Source organism: Rhizoctonia solani, chromosome 8, assembly GCF_016906535.1.
Source record: "Rhizoctonia solani chromosome 8, complete sequence".
NCBI lineage: Eukaryota > Fungi > Basidiomycota > Agaricomycetes > Cantharellales > Ceratobasidiaceae > Rhizoctonia > Rhizoctonia solani.
In genome coordinates, this window is record NC_057377.1 from 1,920,079 (window position 1) to 1,943,129 (window position 23,051).

The window sequence follows — 23,051 nt, forward strand, 5'->3', positions numbered from 1 at the left end:
GTCATGAGGACCAGATCGTATACAAGTTCAAGACGTTCTTCAGCAGGGTCCGCCCTGTGTACATCTTAGTTACTGGTATTACCCCTTGTTTATATACGCATATACCACGTTGTATACGAAAAGATCACGTTTAATGTCCAACAATGCTATCAAACATTGGTCAACGACGTAAAGTCGATTTTTATAGATGGAGATACCACTCATTTACCCGCGCAACTTTCGTCTTACGGCCCTGTCGGACAGGTCGCTGATTTGGCCTTCTGACCACGGTAAACCCTGTTAGGTGTACGGGGCGGGCGCGCCGTCACGTGATCGTGTGGTCCTCGATGGTCGAAGCTTTCCACCCCTATTCCATTTAGGGGTTCTATATATTCCTGTGTCGGCTACTTTGTTCCTGTACACTCGGCTTAAACCGTACCGAGACGTCCCGTGCAGGCGTTAGACACCTGACAGATGGCGCACGTATCTGGCGTGTGGTGAACCAGGAGTAGGGCAATAGCTGGATCATTCATTCCCATTCAACCTAAATTTGTGATTGACATAGAATAGATGAGAATTCCATGGAAACAGGTGGCGAATGACATAAATACAATATATCTGTGTTTGCAATACCAAGATTTTAATGGGCTCTCGATTCTCGGAGTTTCTGTTTGCATCTGACCCATATTAATTATCAGGAAGTCAATTATGCGTAGTTTGTCATGCAGGTGTATATCATTGAAATCCATTGGGCCTGCCGATGTGTCAAGGCTCATAATAATGGTGCTCGATCGATACGATTAATATTAACCTGGAAGAACAGCAAGAAACCGACTAACAGCAAGTATTTATTTCAATATCAATGAGAGAAAGAACGCCAACCAATCCTTCACGGTCAGAACTTCGAAATGTACTGACACAAGAGTATTTGTTTGCGTTGGGCTCTTTTCTTCACGAAGTTCCGACCAACCAACTCAGAGTAACCTGGCCCATCTTCAAACCTCGTCATACCATTGCTCAGTAGAGAGTGCTGACTACCTACTGTGTTAGCGACTTCCTGTGCCTTCAATCGTTCCTCGGGGCTATAAGCCCAGCACATTGTGAGCATTGTCCAGAGATGGTCCGCCTGCTCCGTTCCTGGAGGTATATGCGTCTCTGATCGAATGGGTATCTTCCCACTCGCAACCGTGAACACGATGGCATAGTCGCTGACCCCGGCAAATGGTACCGATCGTGTTACAATTTCCTAGATGGCTACCTCAATACCAAAGCTCCCAAATACTACGAAAACCTACGTATATAACCTAGCAAAATATCATTTCTGAAGTGGACCATCCACATAATTCATGTCAACTTACCATTCCGAGTGCATAGATATCGCTGGCTTGCGTTGGCTTTGACTCTCCTCTAATTACTTCTGGAGCCTGTAAGAGGTTAGACTTCATTATACTTAGTAGGATATGGATACATACAGTCCACCTTAGGGTCATACTCTGAGTTGTACTGGAATGCGTGAACCCCAGTGTATACTCAGCGAGCGTGGCGCTCCCAAAGTCTGCTAGTTTGGGAACGTGGTCTTTTGATATCAGAATATTCTCCTATACCACGAGTTTATGCGTGATACATATAAGAAGAATACCAAGAACTCACAGGCTTCAAGTCTCCGTGGACCTTGGTAGCAATGTAATGCAATTACGCTATATAGAGAAGAACATCCGCATACATAAGGTACTTACGATTGATTGACTGTGTAGATATTCGACTCCGTCAGCAATTTGTACGCACTATTTGCTCTTGTCAATCCTATTCTGTGAAAATAAGAATGTACTAACCAGAGCACAACGATCAGCCTGCGGATTTTGTTCAAGAAACCATCTCAGGTGCCCATTCTCCAGCCATGGAGAAACCATCGTAATCTGACCGCGAAACAACATAACACCTAGAAGTTCAAGTACATTCGGATGTCGACACTTTGACCACACATACAGCTCGTGGGCCGCGTGCTAACATTGTAAATATTATTCCTTGGCTAACTGAAAAGAGTGGGCGTACCTTTAGTAGCTTCTTCCCCTTTTCGGTGGCATGGACTTGAAACCGGACACACTTCATACCTACCCGGCGCCCGTCGCGGAGTTTAGCGTGATATACATCCCCGAACCCGCCACCGGATACAGCGTATTCAGATACATTAGAGGTATCGAGCTGATCGGTGATATCACGACAGCTGTGGTTGATAAGGTGTCGAAATATCTCTGTAGCTGACTACGGTCTTTTTAAGCCCCACATACTAGCCGGAAATTTTGTATGGTCGCGGCTACCTACCATAGCGCCAGTAATGACATCTTGAGTAACTCTGCCCGAGCTTTGTTCGGAGCGAGAGTCGCTGTATTTTGAGAAAGTATTTGAAGAAGGTAAAACTTGTCTATCTTCAGGCTGAAAGAAAGATATTTTGAATCCGCGAGAAAGGGCCAGGTAGCTAGGATATCTGGCTACTCACTACAAGCGAACTAATTGATTTTGTGTTCTTTGTTTTTGAAGGAGTACTTTGAGTTCGAGCCACCTCGGAGACAGGCTCTGTCGACGGCTGGATATCACCGTCGAACATGGGTACATTCAAGAGTTTCTTAAAAGGAATAACATGCGGTTTAATGATATCTAAATTCTGCGGGGAAGTTGCTTCGCTTTGATCCTTGAGTAAATCAATTAATCCTATATTAATGCGAATTAGAAAAGAGCTCTGAAGCTAAATAACGTACTCGGAATAGATCGAAGTTTTGTTCAAGATCATGATGAAGATTCCAAAAGATAATTAAATTGCTTACCCGTATCTAGAACATGCACAAGTGTTCTCTCGTTCGTGGACTCCTTAAAATTTCCCCTTCCACCCATAATAACCACTTGCTGTCCTATCACAGCTATTGAATGTTCAGCCCTTGCTGTTGGTTGGAAGGCTGAATTTCTAGACGAGTACCACCTCTTTTCTTTTTTTCATATTAGTTAATATTCTTATGTCAGCTATAATGATCTTACCATTTACACGAAAGCACCAGTAATCCCCCAAGATTCTCTCACTATCACCTGCCCCTCCAAACATCTGTATTGAATCCCTGGCAAGGGCCATCGTGTGCTTTGAACGCGCAGGAGGAATAGGGCCGTCACGTCTTGGTTCACTCCAGACTCGAGTGGCCATATTGAAACACCATGTATCTCTATGTGTGCAGGCCGGGCTGGTTCCGCCAAAACTGTATGACAGTCCGTGTTCAACATTTGAGACTCTCAAATTCACAACCGAGTGTCTGAAGACAATATTCATATGTAAACTTACATGTATAGCTTGTTTTGGTATGCAACCATTGCATGAGAGGATCTTGGGGACGGAGAGTGACCCTTTCGCGCGACTTTGATTTCTTCCCATTTAGGAGTTCCTTGCACTACCATCCCGAATTGCATTGAAAGGACAGATGTATGCACAGGAGAACTTACACAAATCGAGATCCAGACTCCACATATCGTCGAGGTGAATGCCCTGCGCACTACACCCGCCATGAAGGATGAGCCTGTTTCCATGTATGCAAGCGGCATGATTACAACGAGCACTTGGTGCAGGTTGAAGGTCCAGTTTAGTCCAAACGTTTGTATCTGCGAATGGATAAGTACTTCATCGAAGAAGCCACAGAAGCAGTGCGTCCACTCACTGGTATCTAACGAGTAAAGACAGACGTCCGCCCACTGCAAGGCCCCAATCATACCACCCCACACAACCAGTCTACCGTTTAAAAACACACTCGCATGCCCAGAACGAGGACTAGGGGCTTGACCAGTAGTTTCCATTAGACTCGCAGTTATTCTCGTGCGTAATGAATCGCGGCCTGAATCTGGGGACTGGCCCGAGTTTTGAGATAGTTGAATAGACCATGTATCGTTTTTCAAGAGATCTCCAACTGATCCACCAAATATATAGAATTTACCCACAGGACTTGCTGCTCCAGATAACGAGTGGCCGTACCGGGGAAGAGGTGGCGCGACGTGCTTGAGCTCCTCTTTGCTTGATGCATCGTCAGCAGCAAGGTACTTGTCCTCAGGTGTTGTGATTTCTAGGACATGGGCAGACCAAGGAGAGACGTCACGATCGATGTCAGATGATATTAATCCGGAACTTGTCTCCATTACAAGTAAGCGTGTTGGAGTCTTTTGTAATTGGAGAACGGTGGTTGTGTTTCGGTCTGGACATCATTAGAATAAGCATCGGGCGCTTAGCTTAGTTGCCACAATCCCAAATCGGCTTGGCGCTGCCATCAATTTCACCTTGACCTTGTGTCTGGCCTACCTGGTATGAAGGTTGAAACAAGTGTACACAAATATTGAGGAGCCATCGCGCGCTAGCCCATTAATTATAACCATCGTTGTCCTTGGAAATTACGGTAGGAAATGCGGGTGGAACCTGCGCTGAGGCATCGAGGTGCAAGCGGAGTTTGCGAGCAGGTGATTATATCGAGTGGGGAGGAGAATGCGCTAATATTAAACCTACCATGAAGACAGCTCACGACAGACAGACTAGGCGCCACGTTGTTGCTTATATACATGATCACTTCTGTGCACCCCTTTACCTAATGCTGTACTCGTGTCTCCGCAGCCTTCGTCTCGCACACCCAAACCTTGCTATGCAGTCGTTTCTTCCATCCATTCGAAATCGTCGGTTAATCAGTTAGAACTTGTACATATGACTATTCAGAAAATGACAGTCACCATGTCTGGCAAAACTGACTACTATCCCAGACTGACTAACAGAGCGCATTCAATACCCAGACCTAGCTCAAGTCAGGGTTTGAAGCGACCTTCCATGATCTAACATTCACTCGCGTTGAATACACTTTACAAACAGAATCCATCAGAGGCACGACAGGTTGTAATCTGTGTACATGTATGAAGGCTTTGTCGCCAAGTTATCATGATCCGGGAACATTTAGTCCGACGGAACAGGTGCTTGTACTTGTCATGCAAACTCAATGCGCTGTCGCTGTATGCGCATATGAATATTCGCAGGGTCAGCCCGAGGTGACTACATTAATTCCAGCCCAACCCGAGCAAGCCTTGTCCCTATCGTAGCTATTTAATCTGTTGTCCGCATCATATGGTCATACCCCTGAGCGAACCGTCGTTGAAATTCAACCTAAACCCAACTGTTCAGCCCGAGCGTCAACCTATATTTTGGAGATGAAATTGATTCATCAACTACATAATCTTGTTTTTCAGATCACCTATTCAACTCCCACGCAACGATTCATGCAACCTTTCCTAAACTTCGCTAGTACGTAGACTATCCACCATGGTTACTCACGAAAAAGAAAAGAGTAGTCGTTGGAGACAAGCCAACCCTCTTTTTTTTTTTTTGCATGGCCTCATCTGGCCAAGGGACACCGAAAAAAGACCTGGGTGGTTTGATTGATAGGGACGATCGACTAGACTGATCGATCATGCTTCTCCCCATTCAAGTAGGCTAATTAGGCCAAGACGAATTGATCGGCGGTCGTCAAGGGACGCGGGAAGATAAGAGATATCAAGTAATGTGTTTGACGTAGCTGAAACATGGGGATTTACTCGGACTAAAGAAAGAAAAATATAGAAAAGATGAAACGGGCATTCCAACTTGATGGACCTGTGAACCGCCGGTAGGTGTGCCGCGGCCGGCACGACGGTCTCGACGAAGCAGAGCACGTAAGCTCAAGATATATATCGAAGAAGTACAAAGTGTACCGCAAGGATCAAAAACCCACCGTCTTTTTTTCTTTTTCTTATTTTTGATGCGACAATTTTGGTCTTTTCGGTGAGATTTTCGTCTGCCTTGAGGGTGGGGCAAACGACACCATATTTAGAAGTACAGCCGCCCCCTAGGCAAATGGACCTCACATCCCCCAAACTGGAATCGTGCAACTTACCGCCCTACGCACCCGTGTGGTTCGCTTAAGGTGTCCCAAATTTGCTATGTGCGCCTCGTCACTTGCAAATCGATTGTAAGTTAGGACTATAGGGTGTAGCCGCGCCGGCTCTGGCGCCGGCCCTCTTCTCAGCCCACCTACCTACCCACCCATCGTTGACAACTGTCATTGGGCCGATAAAACAACTGGGCGGCCCTCGAAAGCCTCAAACATAATTGATTTATAACACGTTTACCGCTGAGACACTTGATGACCAATAAAAAAGCAAGATTAGTTATGCTTGTATAAATCAAAAGTTTTTCAACCAATTAAGATTCAAATGTCCAAGTCGCCGCTCGCCAAGATCTACAAGCTCTCTCATTGGCGAGGGCGATCCCGATTCTCACCGGCAAAAAGTCAAGTGAGCACGTGGATCAATGCGCGTGTTGTGTGTCGAAAAAAAGGCGGTAAAAGATGGAAAGGAGTGTCCTAAATCGAAGGCGTAATCCGCTGTGTCTATCGATAGTGATGGCATATTTTAATCGATAAATTAAAATTAAAAAGGAGACACGTGCGCAGATCAGGTTCTGACATAAAAAGCACGAATCATCAACTCGCGCTACTGTCCATCTAATCCCTAAACGACACCACGTATTTATCCCGGGTTTTCATCGCACCTACCCAATCTAGTTGCCTGCCTGATGCGGAACATTTGTCAAACACATAGGAAAGCCTACATTCGCCACAGGAACATCTCACAATTACGTCTAGATACCTTACCTCCCTCCCCAAATATAGACAGCGGCTAAGGACGTGCCACCTTCCGCACGCGCGCGTGCTTCTTACGCCACCCTTGGCTCTCTTGCCGTTTTTGTTCCGTCAGTTTACGCCACCAATAGAGAGCCAAGCCACTAAGTGCCATTACTCCTTATAGGCTGATTAACGATTAAGTTGACATTTTGTGTGTCGTGTCACCCGGAAGGCTGAGGGGGGCTGTAGTGATATGGCACGGTGCGTATATGTCAATCGAGAGAATGTGAGCCTTTATCGGGGAGTTGGTTTTCGTTACGAGTTGTTTCCGGGCTGGACGAGGTGCTTCTTGTGATATTACTCAATTACCTCTTCCTATCGCGGATTGCGCATTGACTTGAGCGCGACACGTTCTGAATCACTCCTTCGAGGGTCAAGACTGAATAGAATGAACGCGAGTTTTGGATAGGGCTGATTGAACTGGTGTTTATCAGGTTGCGTAGCGCTGTTGCGCATTGCCTTGACTCGAAGGGTTTCTTGCGATGCATGATAGACATATATATTGATTGAGGTAAAATGAAAGTGCTGTAGTGTAGCCTGTGGCTTCTTGTCCCTAATTCATTGGCGTCATGACAGTCAGATCTAAAACAGGCTCTTCTAGCCATAGATTAAATAAGCATTCCAACGAGCGTCATATTGACAATAGGTTACGACCAGTCATGAGCGCATAGAAATGTAAATGCGCTTAGGGGATGGAAATGGACCGAGACCGGACCGAGAGTCGGGAAGTTTCATGGATGGGTGAAATGGACTCGCGTCGTATTCACATGTGCCCAGTCGTATTGCAGTTATCTGATTTAGTGGAATAGGATGGGTGTGGTTATACGATTTACAGGACCAGGGGCAGGATTGTTCAAGAAGAGGTGGGTTCATGCGGTAGGCCTAGATAATTTGAACCCCGCCTGGGTGTGATTACCGGTGGTGGAGGATAAGCACGAGGGTAAAGCAGGGATCCGTGATTCACACCCCAGTGCATTCAAGGTGTTCGGTGTGGGTATATAAATATGAGACTGTCCGAGGATGGAACACGAAGCAAACGAAGGATTGCACTCACGAAACTCGAGATGGGAAAGGGAGCAGTGACGAGGCCAGGGACGAAAGAAGCCTTCTAGGCCGAAATAGGGCCATCAGAGAGCGAGCTTGCGGCCCCCGTCAGTCGTCAAGGGCCTTGGTTGGCTTATGAACGCCGCAGATGGACCCTGAGCCGGGTTTATTTTAATTAGTCCAGAACGAGCAGCGCTTATTTTGAGGACGACTACCACCCCCGCGTGCTCGCTCTAGACAGTGATTGGGATGACAGCTGCCGTATCCCGCCAACGCACGCATACACACGGCATGTCGAGCGAAGACCCCTTGACGCTGGCCATGGCCCCACCGCCAAACGAGACACCAGACCAAAAGTCCCGCAGGCTGAGGGAAGAGGCCGAAGCCAAGCGGGTCTCGGACGCGATTGACGAGGAGATCAAGGAGGCACGTGCGAGGGATCGGAAGCGCAAGGCTAGCGAGGTGCGGGTTCTCCTCCTAGGCAAGTATCGAGTATTACTAGTCTATTCCCAGCTAATGCGACACAGGCCAGAGCGAATCTGGAAAGAGCACGACGCTCAAGCAGTTCCAGCTCATGTACTCTCCCAACGCATTCCATTCCGAGCGATCATCGTGGCGGGCTGTGATATACTTGAATCTTGCACGCTCGGTCCGCAAGATACTGGATGCGCTCGATCCCGCCTCGTTTGTCGAGGATGTCGAGCCTCCCACACCCGACCCTGAACAACGTCCGGGAACAGCACTCAGCATACGCACCGAGGAAAAACTTGCTCATATTTCCGAATTGAGACTGCGCTTGCAGCCACTCATGCTCCTCGAGGACCAATTGAATCGAACGCTGGCCGGGGATTTGAGCGGTAACGAGTTGGAACCCACTCGCCTGGGATCATACGCAGCACCCCATCGCGACTCGGGGGACAAGCAGGACAAGGAAGTGGCAGTGAGGAGTGGATCAACATGGAAGAAGGCATTAAACCCTTTCAAAGGCAAACGTAGCGACGATGGTGAGTCGTTTCTTTCGATTACTCTATCGCGCTCACCCGCATCCAGACGATGCGTATACCTGGGACGACCCCAACGACCCCGGACACACCATCTTCGCACTCAGGGAAGACATGCTCGCTCTATGGAGAGACCCATTCGTCCAAGACGTGCTTCACAAGCGGAGACTGCAGCTCGAACACACTGCCGGATTGTGAGTAACGGACCCTTGCTTGGCAACTCTCTTCGGCTCGATGTATCCCATTTTACATTCCTCATCTCTATTCATTTCTTTTTTGTGAGATCCCATCGCTTCGCACTTTAGATAGCGACAGCCCCGTTTTGTTCGGCTCTGTGCCTTCATCTCTATCTCTTTCGCTTCCGTCACATCTCTACTATTCACTGCGCATTGATCTCCATCTGCGCTTGTGCACTCTGCGCTGCGCACCGCCCAGCTACTCCGCCACCCGTACCTCGCCCCCCAACGGTATCACTGACACAACTCACCCAACAGCTTCCTAAATGACATGGAACGCATCACCGAAAGGCGGTACATCCCCACCGACGGTAAGTTTATTCCTAAAACTCCCTGGACGATCCAGCCTAACGGGTTTTATTCGTGACATTTATGGTATGCGGGGATCTATTTGTCTGGCGCGGACGCTTATTGCGGATGTGGGGTCATATTTCAAATTTATCGGGATCGTCAACGTATTGTGGTGTGAACAGATGATGTACTCCGTGCGCGATTAAAGACGCTTGGTGTAGTTGAGCACCACTTTGCGTTGGATAGGGGTGCGGAAAAGGGTGTCGATTGGAGAATCTGTGAGCCCATTTTTGGTTCCGTTTTATTTTCTTCCGTCTCAATAACGCGGGACTTTTTAGACGACGTTGGAGGAGCTCGTGGACAAAGACACGTCTGGGCACCGTTTTTCTCTGATGGTCAGTCACTTTCAGTTATCATTCCGGATAACCAGTCCTAACGCCGATCCCAGTCAACGCCATCATTTTCCTAGCTGTAAGACACGCTTGTTCCTCTTTCCTTTGAACCGGACCTGACCATCACTTGGATCCCTTGATCACTTTCCCCTTGGCTTCAATCTGATCTTGCTCCATCCCTCTTCAACCAACCCTGTCTGATACCCATTAGCCCATCTCGGCATTCGACCAAATGCTCGCCGAAGACCGTCGAGTCAACAGAATAGAAGACTCGATCCAGCTGTTCAAGATGGTGTGTGGTAACAAATTACTGGCCAACGTGAGTCCTGTTTCTCGTTTCTTTGTTTGTACATGGAGGTAGGGGAGGGGGGAACATACTGCGCAACCGACCTGGAGTATCGAGCAACGGGATCGACGACCTAGTGTTCTAGCTCTGCGTTCCATACGTAGTCATGGGCGCAAAGAAGGTAGTCTTGGTCAGGGTTGGATTCCAGACGCGACCGGGTTTACGCCCTACGTTGGTTGACGTAATCGTCACCACCCACTCTTGTACCCCATTGACCGTACGATGTTTCTTACTAACTGGGTTACTCTGATTCCAGGTCAACATTGTCCTCTTTCTCAATAAATGCGACTTGCTCAAAAAGAAACTTGCCTCGGGTATCAAGGTGAGCAAGTACGTCACGAGTTATGGGGAGCGTCCGAACGACTATGAGCATGTCTCAAAATGTGGGTGCTCTTGTGTTTTTTTTTTGATATGGAAAAGAGCTCATTCGGGTGTAGATTTCCGAACGAAATTCGGAGCGATTCAACGGGATTATTCTGTTGCCCCTCGCGAGTTGTATGTTCACTTGACGTCGGTGACGGATACTCGAGCGACGAGCGCAATTATTCACAATGGTGAGCGTTTTTTGCTTTGCACTCCAGACCGAGGCTAATGATCGTATGTGTCGACAGTCCGAGATATCATCCTAAGACAAAACCTGAAAAACTCAAGCCTCATGTAACCATTACGCGCTTCTACGCGCACTCGTTCCAAGCTGATCTTTTTGTATTATACTTGCAGGCTTACTGATCCTGTTCCTGTACCGCCGACTCGATAGTTGACTGGTTCCCTCTCCCTACTCGGCGCTGGTCCTCCCCCCATTCCATTCCTTTTTATTTTCCGATTAAATGTGTGTGTGTTGATTTACTTGGTCCATTTATATTCTTTTCTTTTTGTCCTTGTCGCTACTCGCTCTGTCTGTCTGTCTCTGTCTCCCTCTAGTCATTCCCTCTCTGTTTCTCTGTCTCTCTCTCCGGTCTCCGCTTGGCTTTTTTTGCATATTATCCCAGCTCTGTTCGTGTGTAATCAAGTTTTTTGTGCATAAGTTGAACCCGCCTCTGGACGAGTAATTGTACCGAGTTGATCTCTGTTCATCCACTAGGTGGCGAATACAGTTTTAACGCAATAGTATGTGCCACCATGGACTCGGTAGTAGATCTTCCTCTACCCACGAACAAAATCGACTTGGCTTGTTTTTTTGTTCCCGACAAGGCGGTAAGTTCTCCATTTCAATTCCATACCTAATCTCCCCGATTGGGTTATTATCGGGAAATACAGGCATAACTACATAGCATTCAATATACCACTCTTGAACTTTCCTCTCTTTCCTTGGTCTGCATTTGACATTGACTGGGTGCATGTATGTATATGTATACAGTATATATGTGGGGAGAGGGTCACAACTCGCTCGTCATCCCATTTCGAGATCAGATCCCGTACCGCCGGCGCCACCGATCGGAAAATCCGATCGCCAAGTATGAGGGTCTTCAATTTGGGTACGATGTTCCCACGACCGGGACCGTCGGGGTGGAGAGATTTATTTCAAGGTTGGTCGAGTTTCAGACTCCGATGCGGTAGTTCTTTTCTTATTGAGAACTGCTTTGTGTAGTTTGGGAAAGTACTATGGTAGTTCTCCTTGTGCGTTGTTTAGGTCTGGGATGATGAGATTGGCGTGGATCGTCGTATGGTGACCGTCCATGTTCGTTGGACTACCGCATGATATCTCCACACGAACACACCTTCTCTCGATCGAATGGGGCGTCTTCTCGGGGGCCAAGGGAAGTTTAGTCGTTAGTCGTTGGATTCCTACCGGTAGAACTTGGATTGGTCGTCAGTGATGAAACGAAGCATCAGCATGTTGGAATGTCGGTTAAGCAACAAGGTGATATCGCCGGTTGACGGTTCGATTCTGTAGTGACTCGGCAACGAGTCGAGCGCTCAATTGATGGGATGAAATAGATAAAATATGTAATCATTGCGTCTGTGATGTACGACACATACGATACATGAAACCGGCCAGGAAGCTGGAAATAATGATCCTCGAATTTTTGCTCCAAGAAATTGTGCAAAGTACAGTGTATGCAATCCGGGGCTTATTTTCTTGGACGGCGCTATTTGATACCGTTGGCATTAGAGTGTAAACAAAGTGAGTGGGAGACATACCTTGACTTCGTCGTCTTTGGTTTGATGGATCATGATTTTATTCGGAAGGTCGGGTGTCATACCTTTGTGGCCTTGACTCCATTCGTAAGATACGGCATAAGCAAGGAGAGAGCCAGTTCTATTGAATGCGGTGCCTAAGCTGGTATGAGTGAATTGTCACGAGTCAAATGCTGAGAAACGTACAGGAAATGGGTCCAGAGGCTGCATCCAGGGCTATGGAAAGGGATATCAGTAACTAAGCAATAATGTTGTATATAGCCGAACCTACACTTTAATCTTGTTTTCGAGTCACCGTCCCAGAAGCTCACAACGCCGTCGGCCCCAGCCTGAGAGACAATCAGATACGTGATATTGAATAATGATTTAAACTCACTGTGCTAAAAGTCCCGTGCACAGGGTGGAACGAGATATCGTTAACGGAGAATATCTGTGTGTTATTTTTCGAGAGGCCTTGATCTTTGCGGTGACATCTAAACGAGAAGTTGTTGCTAAAGAATTCGTTAATTTTTGTCCTTTGAAATTGAGACCAACTTACCTCGCTTCTTTTTCATCGATATATCTGCAAAAGGTTATATGAATGCCATTTCAACATAATGGAAACCACGTACTGCATCGCAACTCGTCCTTCAATGCTTCCCATTCCAAATCCCTTCCCGGTGGGGAAACATGATACTACCCGGGTTTGCCATTTCAGAGGCGATGTAATGGTCTAAATATAACAATCAGGTGTGGAATGTACCACGAGAATCAATGGACGCACGCGGAACACCGTCGTTGGGCTAGTTAGATCATATACAAGTACTTGGCGATCGGCTGTACCAACAACCAGCAATGGGTATACGACATCCATAGTATAGCATCGCTCAGGCAAGTCAACTTTGGCCACTGGTGTTGATTGCCGGAGATCCCAGTACTCAAGCCGGGTAAGCACGCGCCACACAAGGACAAAAAGGTTAAATACCTTGATAGTCTTGTCCCAGCTGCCAGTGGCAAGAATTCCACCTTGAGCATCAACCCACCTAACGGATTTGATTGCATCGTCATGGGCAGCAACTTGCGTTGTTTGACCGGTTTGAACATCAAACATTCGAGCAGTCTGTGAAACATGAGTATGAACACCGGGATTCGCACACTATTCACGCCACCTTGTCCATCCCCCCAGAGAACACCTTGTTACCTTCCTATAGTTTCCGTAATCGCAGGACGATTAGGGAATTTGAGAAGTTCACCAAAATAAACAACAAACCTTGTTCCAGCAAACACTCAATACTGGTCCATCGTGTTTGAACATTGCTTTGCCTTGACTCTGGCCTTGAGGGCCAATTTCGTACAGCCGGACCTACAAGGCGCGCAGGAAATTCGTTAATTGGCACACTCGCGTCGCGTAAACATCCTGGCTTACTTCATGATTCCAACTTCCGACAGCAAGGTAATCCGCTGTCGGACTGAAACTCATACATGATATGGAATCACTGGGAGGATCAACGAGTTCCGTGTCCTTCACCTCTGTCGTACTAGGGTTCGAACCGAATATACTCATGTCAAGCGGTGGTGTGGCGGACCTGCTACGAACCTTGAGTCACGTGGTTATTTCCTTACCAAGAACACCCTCTGTGTTATGTAACAGGCGTCAATAATATCCAAGGCCAATCCGAAGGAACAGTTGACGCATTTATAAGCCCCAACTAATCACGATGCACCATTGAAGTTTCCGCATCTGAAGCATACTATACAGTTTTAGCTGTTGGTTTTGAACATGCGTCACTGTTGGTCATCTGTTCCCGTTGATCTCCAATTGAATCTAGACTCATTCCATCTAATCGAAGACAGCGTATCGTGTCATTCTCGCCATATTTATCCCCATTTGTGATGAGAGAGATATTTTATTGATACTATCTAGCTTATAATGCTCTGAGCGATCGTGTTTAATGAAGGATGATTCTGTACGGTGTTTCAGACATTGGCAAACTTGCGATATCCACCACGACTCGTGCAGTACTTATAACATCTATCGTACTTTGCTTCCCAACATGTTCCCAGACAAGATTCAATTGATATGATCAGGTGCATTCATAGGCTTCTAAATATGGGAGTTTTGTTGGAAATGGGGTAAAAAAAACGCTTATAAATAATGAGACATCCAATTATTTTCGTAGTATTAGTCATTTCTGCACATATCGGAGTTATTTGAGCTCTAAACTCAAATAAACTGATCATACAAAGGGTTATTGCATAGCTAATGTTATAGATTTGTGTACGATTTGTGACCGAAATTTTTTATAGCTATTGAAGATGCATACACTTACAAGAGCTGCACAATCAGACCGTGTATCGATACCACTTACTACCCATTTTTGAGTGTACATCTCGAAGAAACAACTGCAGACAGCGATTTTCAGAGAGATATTGGGCGTCTAAGCACATACATCCCCTTTAAATGTACCTATCAACATATTCAATAGCAAGGGTGTATCACAGATCTTCTGGTTCTACTTCGCATAAGAACGTAGGCCAATGCCTAGGTTCATGCTCCGTTTTGGTATTAGCATGGTCATCAGGGTGACCGTAAGCTACTTCATCCCTAACTAACACCATATTCACCAACTCCTTGTTACTCAGTATCCTCTCTCGGCCCCTTTCATCTACTAGAGCTCGGCCTCTCGAAAGGGGGACTGGTGGATATACTCGACCACCGTCTCTATGTCACCCTTAATTTTTGCTCACCTTCTCTTGTCAGCCCTGGTTATTCCTGTATTTGGGTCGCACCTTATGATGGCCAGGTGTTTGCGTTGCCAATCAGATCTTAGAGCAGTGGCATATATAGATATCAAAAGCACTATCGAAAGGCGTGGCTCTCTGCAACAATCGTTGTCATATTCGTTCAAGCCTCTGAGCTATAGGGCGAGGGTTTGATATCCAATTGAACTAGACGCTACGGCCCAGAGACCAATAACAGCTATAATTGCTCCAGGGTACCAGCTGGAATCCGAAGTCTACGTGATATTTAGTTTCTTTTGGAGTCCCGCTACCGTATGCCTGGTCTTAAGCATGGCTCCTGTCTGAGTTGCGGAATCCTTGTGCCGTGCTTGGGCTCGGTTTCGTGAACTAGTTGCGCAACTCACTAAATACTGAATGCAAAGGAAGTCCGCGTGACCCTTTGCAACGTGGCTCTGCTGATCGGCTCTTTCGGAAAGTGTCTGATGGATTGTCACTGCCATTCACTGGGGAGATTCAAGCTACTACTACCTCGACACTCATTCCTGCGTCGCTATGCGCTTCCTTAATGCTGCCCTTTGCGCCACTGCGATTTATACTGTACCGACGTTGGGATCAGTTATCCGGACCCCTAGCCAATATACAGGAACCAAGATTATTCGTATTCCTACTGGTGGCCAAGTACAGACCGACCAACTTCTGAACATGATCGATACGCTTGGAATTCCAACGTGGACGGATGTTCATATTCCTTATTCTCATATGGACGTTCAGGTCTCAAAAGATTGTCTTAGTGAATTCCGCAATGCATTGAGGAAAATTAACCCAGAACTCAATTCCCAACTCACCGTTATACATGAAGACCTTGCAGTCAGCCTCGCGAAAGAGGCCGAGGGCATGAACACCCTGTATCGCAGGGGACCGGGTTAGTTACATAATCAAATTTAGATATTTTTCTGTCGCTCATAACCAGCGCGCTAGAGGGACTGGCGAATGATGAATGGTTCAACAGTTATCATGTATATACGGACCACCTTCAATTCCTACAAGACCTTGCTTCTACCTTTCCGAATAATGCCAAGGTTGTCACTAGCGACAATTCATATGAAGGTCGTCCAATCACAGGTATCAACATCTTTGGTAGTTCTGGTGAGCACAGGACGAGGCCAAGAGTAAGGAGGCCCCGCTAAATTAGCGCAAAGGTTCTGGTGCCAAGCCAGCTGTGATATTTCATGGAACGGTTCACGCCCGTGAATGGATTTCCACTATGGTATGAGACTGGTCGATCCCTTGGATTTATTTCTGATCCAATGCAGGTCACCGAACAAATTGCATACAGCCTGCTTTCCAATTACACCACCTCACCTACGATCAAGAGTTACGTTGATAAATACGACTTTTATATTTTTCCGGTCGTCAATCCAGATGGTAAGCTACGTATAAGGTGAATTTGATTCGCGTATTTGGGCTCACCCAGTGTCCACAGGCTTTGTTTACACTCAAACAGACCCGGATAATCGTTTTTGGCGGAAGAATAGGCAACCGCCACCATCCAACTCGAGCTGCTATGGGCGGGATATTAACAGGAATTGGGCGTGGCAATGGGGAACCGGTGGCTCGTCGCCCGACCCTTGCGAAGAAGATTACCATGGTAAAGAGATCGTAGGCACACTTGGAACACAATTGTGTAATAATGCTTTACAGGAATCTCGGCCGGTGACTCTCCCGAATTCAAAGGACTTTCTGTCTTTCTCGACGCAAGAGCCAACTCCGATGCCGGCGCTATACTCTACATGGATTTTCATGCGAAGGGTCTACTATTCATGAGCCGTAAGTTTGTATGCCGCGCGAATGAGAGGTCCAAACTAATTCAGATATAAGCATACGGCTATTCGAACACTGAGATTGCTCCAGATAGAGCTGAGCATAGAAAGATGGAGCAAGGTTTTGCAGCGGCGTTCAAAGCTCCATACAACAACACCTTGACAATTGGCCCCATCTATCAGACGATCTACCAGGCTTCCGGAACTAGCGTTGACTATGCTTATGGTCACTCCAAGATCAAGTATTCGTTTGCTATCGAGTTGAGAGGCGCGATGTCCCTAAGTGGATTTGTACTCCCGCCGGACGAGATTAGACCATCGGGCATTGAAGTTTATGAGGGTGTAAAGTATCTATTGGAAAATATGGTGGCAGAGGAAGCAAATTCTTCTAATTCTGGAATGAAGCTATTTATATCTTGGGTTCACGTAGCTTTTCTCTTAATTCTTCCAGCTTGGATGTGCTAGACAAAAATATGCTCGTTAATAACATTTTGTATAACATATTGTATGCCTGGATATCCACAAGAAAATCCGTCAAGGTGGGACCGATTTTTGAAGCTCAACTGGCAGACTTGGCTAAATTGAAAACACGTTACGTGTGAGGTCATTTCGCTACCAACAGTGGTGGGTCTTGAAAGCTAACTGAATCGGATGCGGGAATACCATAGGTCCTTTACCAATACCAGCTACGTATAGATAAATCAAGTAATAAAGCATAGCGTATATTCAAAACTAGCGTCGGCGCTAAGCTCATTTGAGAAGTTAAGCACTTGGCAGCTATCAAAAGGTTCTTAATTGATCGCCCACTTGCTACCACCTCTACCGCCAGGAGACTATTTAACGCAACAGAATTACACACAGAAACTAACTAACCCCTTACAGATCTGAGTGGCTTACTGATGTCTACCTCTTGCAGCGTTTCTCCTTGGCCTGCTCACAACCTTCAAATCGATACGCCCACGCACAAACGCCCAAGCAGCGACTGTGCAAACAAAAAAGGGTACCAAGGTTTCCGGCCTTCCTCTTCCTCGGCATTATCACTCCTCTTCGATAAAGGCCAATTCTGGGGGAGATAGATTCGTTTTTGGTGGGAGGATAGAATATCAACTTGGGAATGATACATAGCCCACCACGCTTTCCAGAAACTCCGACATCCTGCTCAAACCAAAAGAGAGCTCCACTAGTTTGAGAGCGACAGCACATTTGTTGGACACTACCGGTAGAGTTCCGAGTCCGCAGTGGGGCCATGTGAGCGCATTAGCGGATAAACGGTTGATTGTGTGTGGGGGGGGGGAGGGACACTTCGCTCGGCCTTGAATTCAGGGACACTTGTAAATATGTATCAGATACTAGTAGGTGTTGTTTGTATGACTTCTTTGACGAATAGCTCAGGCCAGCACATTTACATATGTGTGAGCTAATTCCAATGTCCAACCCGCACCATACACTTGTTCTAGGCATGTTGTCTGTATATGTATGCGTGGAAATACGTTTGTTGTGTGTGGCGGATGTGGTGATGGATTATAGTTCTCCAACGATATGTGAAGTTTCGATTTGGGTTTATGTACGTTCTACAACACCTTTGAATACTATTTTTTTTATGACATACAACCAGTGGTGCAAGGAATACCAAAATGGGAACGAATCGGAGTCTCACAAGGCAACCGGTCTCCAACCTAAGCATGTGAAAATAAGCTTTGCACGTGAGCTTTTATTTGATTTTCGAACGCCGGATTGTGATTCATGGTACGTAGGTTTGATGGAAACGACGACTTTGGTAAATTTGGCGATATATGGTGCTTCAACATGGCCACACGAGTCTCGACCGAGCTAAAACCTACTAGTCTTACTCTTTCAAGACGCCCGCCACACGCGCTGAGTCTTGTTGGTAATGCAGTGTATATGTTCGGAGGACATAGTAACAATGAGAGACTGTGAGATGCCTAGAGGTTTGGTATGAGCAATCTAACTGGTATTTTTACATGTGGCATTTAGACATGCTGATAACGTTGTCCTGGAGATACCACAAGTTGCAAGTTACGTGCGTTCTTTGACTTTTATTACATTCTGAGCGTATGATGGGTTGCAGCGTACACTCCACGTTCCCACTTGCCATAAACAATCTGAGCACAAGCGCCCACAACCAACCCAACGATCGCAACTACTCACAGACGTTGACGATGAATAGCAAGCCAAAGTCTAAGCGGGAAAAGGCTCGGCGGTGGTTTAGTGGCCAGTCGCGTGCGTTCATGACTTTGCCTTTGTTTGTCTGATCGCCATGGATAACATTGGGTCCACTGTCCATCAGGTGCTTCAGGCTCAGTCAACGATGATCGTGCAGATACCTCTAGTGAACATAGCACAAATATCTCGACTAGTAAATCACCCTCTCGTACCGCTATGTTTTCCCGTTTGTTCGGATCTAAGAGTGGGACATGGGCTGGGTTGCGGGTGTCGCTCAAAACCCTGAGGGACACCCCTGCCATGTTTGGCCCCCTTGTCTCGGCAGCCAGCATACTTCTTGAATGCTTTGACACCGTCGAGGTATGTTAGCTGTACGATTTTCTAGGACTCTCTGTGCTAACGTGTGTCTTTTGCTAGGCGGTTGCAAGAAACCAGCAAGACTACGAAGAACTAGCAGCCGAGCTTGATGTACTCACTAAATCACTTTTGACCACCCATAAAGGAGCGGGTTTAGGCTCATCTACTGACTGTATAGCTGGAATCGCAATGTACGTCAATTGGCTGCTTGATAATGTACACAGTCGCTGACAGAACGCAAAGTGCTATCGAGCGGGAGGCAAGAGAGATCAAAAACAAGACCGAGCATAGCGCTGGGAGACGGGTCCTGATGGCAAACGCGGACGAGCAAGACCTGATGAGGCGGTATGGGCGGATACAGTCGCTATTCCGGCAGCTTCAGGTGAGTCCATATCATATCATCAACCATTGTACTCAGCGCTTATGTATGAACAGGCCAACGTCGGGATGAGCACCTGGGCTAATACTAACGAGCTAATTATGGTATGTTTGGCCTGGTGCAAAGGCATAGATCTATACGACTAATAGACCAAATAGGATGCCCGACTTGCAAAGTTGAGTGCGGAGAAGAAAGCAACCTACAACTCCCTGCTGTCTGCCTCGACCAACAGGCGGACATGCACCGAAGGCACACGAGTCAGCATCCTCTCCAAGCTCGAACGTTGGGTGTCTGCCCCGGACCAAAAGGCGGTGTACTGGATGAGCGGAATGGCCGGCACCGGCAAGACCACCATCGCATGCACCTTTGCCAAATGGCTCGAGACCGAAAAACTCCTAGCAGCGAGCTTCTTCTGCACAAGGACGTCTGCCGACTGCCGCGACGTAACTCGGATCGTACCGACAGTGGCATACCAGCTCGCACGGTACTGCATCCCGTTCCAGTCGGCACTATGCGACGTTCTCGGACGCGACCCAGACTTAGGAACGAAGGACATCAGGACGCAGTTCGAACGGCTGCTAGTCGACCCACTGAACCAAATCAAGAACGACATACCGAGCAACCTGGTGGTGGTGATCGATGCGCTGGACGAGTGCGACGACCAACGAGGGGTGGAACAAGTACTGGATATACTGTTCAAGCACGCCAGTCAGCTGCCGATCAGGTTCTTCGTGACGAGTCGACCCGAGGCGGAGATCTACACGACAATGACGATACACGCAACGTCACGCGCGGCGATATACCTACACGACATCGAAAAGTCACTGGTCAGCGCAGATATCCAGTTATACCTAAAGCAGGAGCTTGGTTCGAGGATCCACGAGCTGTCGACTGAAGTACTCGAGCAGCTAGTGGACAGATCGGGGGTGTTATTCATCTATGCGGCTACCCTGGTTCGATATATCTGCTTCACGGCTTCCAAGGTCGACCCCTACCAACGACTGAAGTCGGTGCTGGGTTTGACCGCCGAGTCAGGCAGAGAAAACTCACCGATCGATGCACTATATACAGCGGTACTAAAATCGGCGCTTGAAGACGGAAGGCTGGGAGGATCGGAGAAAGAGACTGTGCGCGCGGTGCTACGGACGGTGCTGTTTGCCCAAGAGCCGATATCACTCGAGACGATTGCGGCACTATCCAAAGTCGACGGAACGCGGCAAGTGGAATACGCGCTGAATGCGCTCCGCTCCGTGCTGCACCATTCGGAGGCTACAAACCTGGTGACCACGCTGCATGTATCGATTCCGGACTTCATGTTCAGCCAGGCTCGGTCAGGCCAATACCACTGCGACGTCAAGGAGCATAGTCCAGGGCTGGCGAGTCGATGCTTTGGGGTGATGAAGGACCAGCTACGGTTCAACATATGCGACCTGCCATCGTCATTCATACGCGACAGCCAGGTCGACAACATACAGGTCCGAATCAAGACCAAGATCTCGTCGACACTGGCGTATGCATGCCGCTACTGGCCAAGTCATCTAGTTCAGACGACGGTGTCGGAAGACATGGTGACGGCGCTGAAGGAGTTCCTATCCGCTCGGCTGCTGTTCTGGATGGAGGTGATGTGCCTGCGGCGAGAGCTGCTGTTTGGAATCCACGGGCTGTTGGCCATCAAGCGATGGATAACGGCAAGTATGATGATAATAGTCGCCTGCGCTGCTTGTTGATAGTACTGACAGGAATCGGCGTCTGAATTGTCTGAGGTGGGGCAATGGGTCGACGATGCCAGCAACTTCTGCACCAGCTATGCCGCCAGCCCAGCGTCGCAATCCACTCCACATATCTACATCTCATGCCTGCCTTTCTGTCCTCGGTCGAGCTCGGTATATACGCACTACTGGCATCGGATGCAAGGGCTGCTGGAGCTGAAGGGAAGCCTGATGGACCGCAGAGACCCAGCCTCAGTGGCAACCTGGAACATGGGCTCGCCAGTATACTCGGTGACGTACTCGGTGGATGGGAGTCGAGTGGCAGTGGGATGCGAAGACGGAACAGTGAGCACACGGAACGCATACGATGGCACGGTGGTTGTTGGGCCATTCCAGGCTCACACCGACCGGGTGCGTTCGGCGGTGTTCTCGCGTGATGGCATGCTTATTGCGTCTGGGTCAGATGATCGCACGATCCGCGTGTGGGACGTGTGCACCGGAAGTCCCGTTGCCGGCCCATTCCAGGGTCACATCCACTGGGTCCTCTCGGTCTCGTTCTCACCCGACAGCAAGCGCATAGTCTCTGGCTCCCAGGACAAGACCGTTTGTATATGGAGCGCAGTCGATGGCACACTGCTTTGCGGCCCATTGCACGGTCATATCGGATCGGTCCGCTCCGTGACGTACTCGCCCGACGGCACTCTCATTGCCTCTGCCTCCTTCGACAACACGATCCGACTGTGGTGCTCGGACGACGGCACTCCTGCTGCTTCGCCGCTTCAAGGCCATACCAGCTATGTCTACTCCGTTGTATTCAGTCCTGATGGCACTTTGCTTGTCAGCGGGTCAGAAGACATGACCGTTCGTGTGTGGAGGGTGTCTGATGGGTTGGCTGTCACCACTCCGTTTCAGGGCCATACAAGTGGCGTCACCTCGGTGGCAGTGTCGGCTGATGGCACACTTGCTGTCTCTGGCTCTGATGATTGTACTGTGCGAGTGTGGAGGATCGCCGATGGGTCGCTTGCTGCCGGTCCGTTTTTTGGCCAAAGCGGGAGGATTTGGTCAGTTGGGTACTCACCGGATGGGACTCGAGTTATCGCTGGCTCTTATGATCGAACGGTGCGAGTGTGGAATGTGCGCGAGGGCATAGTGCCTTCTCCCTCATCAGATCATGTTCTACCCAAAATTAGATCCCTCTGGTTCTCACCCGACCATGGCTACGTATTGACCGAATCGGACAAGGATGAAATGCAGATGTGGGATGTTTCAAATGGTACATCTCAGCCAGCACCATCCGAGATGCAGCCTCCCGGCCCGCCATCTCACGTAACATCTCCCGACAGCTCATGCACTGCCCAAGCGGATTCGTATGGAAGGCTAGTAAAGGTTATGCGGGCGGATGATGGGACTGTGGCTGCTGGGCCGTTTGAGCCCGCCCCTCGAGTATGGCAGTTTACGGACGATAGTGCCCTTGTCATTGTGGGTTCCGAGGACGGCACGATCCGAGGCGTATCTCTGCAAACTGGAGAGACCGTATACCGATTACGTTCTGCTGGGGACGACTATGTTGACCTGATTGCACAATGCTTGGATGGCTCACTTCTTGCGTCCGTTGACGACAATTCCTACTCCAGTCGTAGCCTACGAGTCTGGAGTACAACCTCGCCTATTCTGCATCACGAAACCGGGCTCTATCAGGCCCAATAATATATGCGAAATGGAAATAAT

At 48.1% G+C, this 23,051-nt stretch overlaps 5 protein-coding genes across 5 annotated transcripts; 3 read left to right on the plus strand and 2 right to left on the minus strand.

The window, feature by feature from the left end:
- Positions 1–974: 974 nt before the first annotated feature.
- RhiXN_10041 (Tyrosine kinase specific for activated) lies at positions 975–4,146 on the minus strand (the record flags this gene model as incomplete). The annotated part of the gene is made up of 15 exons (XM_043329857.1): positions 975–980; positions 1,022–1,225; positions 1,275–1,283; positions 1,338–1,403; positions 1,452–1,577; positions 1,630–1,650; positions 1,716–1,763; positions 1,812–1,982; positions 2,032–2,241; positions 2,302–2,412; positions 2,477–2,688; positions 3,052–3,221; positions 3,305–3,410; positions 3,463–3,618; positions 3,675–4,146. 15 exons carry the CDS (start codon positions 4,144–4,146, stop codon positions 975–977), a joined length of 2,088 nt encoding a protein of 695 aa, XP_043182691.1.
- A 3,893-nt stretch (positions 4,147–8,039) lies between these two features.
- Positions 8,040–10,675, plus strand: RhiXN_10042 (G-protein alpha subunit; the record flags this gene model as incomplete). Its single annotated transcript, XM_043329858.1, has 12 exons — positions 8,040–8,210; positions 8,281–8,752; positions 8,799–8,943; positions 9,244–9,296; positions 9,459–9,554; positions 9,615–9,671; positions 9,725–9,747; positions 9,880–9,987; positions 10,100–10,231; positions 10,271–10,397; positions 10,452–10,568; positions 10,626–10,675. 12 exons carry the CDS (start codon positions 8,040–8,042, stop codon positions 10,673–10,675), a joined length of 1,551 nt encoding a protein of 516 aa, XP_043182692.1.
- A 1,411-nt stretch (positions 10,676–12,086) lies between these two features.
- On the minus strand, positions 12,087–13,696 carry RhiXN_10043 (poly(A)+ RNA export protein; the record flags this gene model as incomplete). The annotated part of the gene is made up of 11 exons (XM_043329859.1): positions 12,087–12,104; positions 12,157–12,290; positions 12,340–12,369; positions 12,425–12,482; positions 12,530–12,644; positions 12,692–12,715; positions 12,765–12,865; positions 12,917–13,252; positions 13,302–13,337; positions 13,403–13,495; positions 13,559–13,696. The coding sequence occupies 11 exons, from the start codon at positions 13,694–13,696 to the stop codon at positions 12,087–12,089; spliced, it is 1,083 nt and encodes a 360-aa protein (XP_043182693.1).
- Positions 13,697–15,426: 1,730 nt separating this feature from the next.
- RhiXN_10044 (extracellular matrix protein 14) lies at positions 15,427–17,159 on the plus strand (the record flags this gene model as incomplete). Its single annotated transcript, XM_043329860.1, has 7 exons — positions 15,427–15,796; positions 15,853–16,020; positions 16,074–16,141; positions 16,188–16,299; positions 16,358–16,522; positions 16,576–16,701; positions 16,753–17,159. The coding sequence occupies 7 exons, from the start codon at positions 15,427–15,429 to the stop codon at positions 17,157–17,159; spliced, it is 1,416 nt and encodes a 471-aa protein (XP_043182694.1).
- A 1,715-nt stretch (positions 17,160–18,874) lies between these two features.
- On the plus strand, positions 18,875–23,030 carry RhiXN_10045 (Vegetative incompatibility protein HET-E-1; the record flags this gene model as incomplete). The annotated part of the gene is made up of 7 exons (XM_043329861.1): positions 18,875–18,935; positions 19,003–19,238; positions 19,296–19,426; positions 19,479–19,617; positions 19,671–19,718; positions 19,773–21,233; positions 21,354–23,030. 7 exons carry the CDS (start codon positions 18,875–18,877, stop codon positions 23,028–23,030), a joined length of 3,753 nt encoding a protein of 1,250 aa, XP_043182695.1.
- Positions 23,031–23,051: the final 21 nt, after the last annotated feature.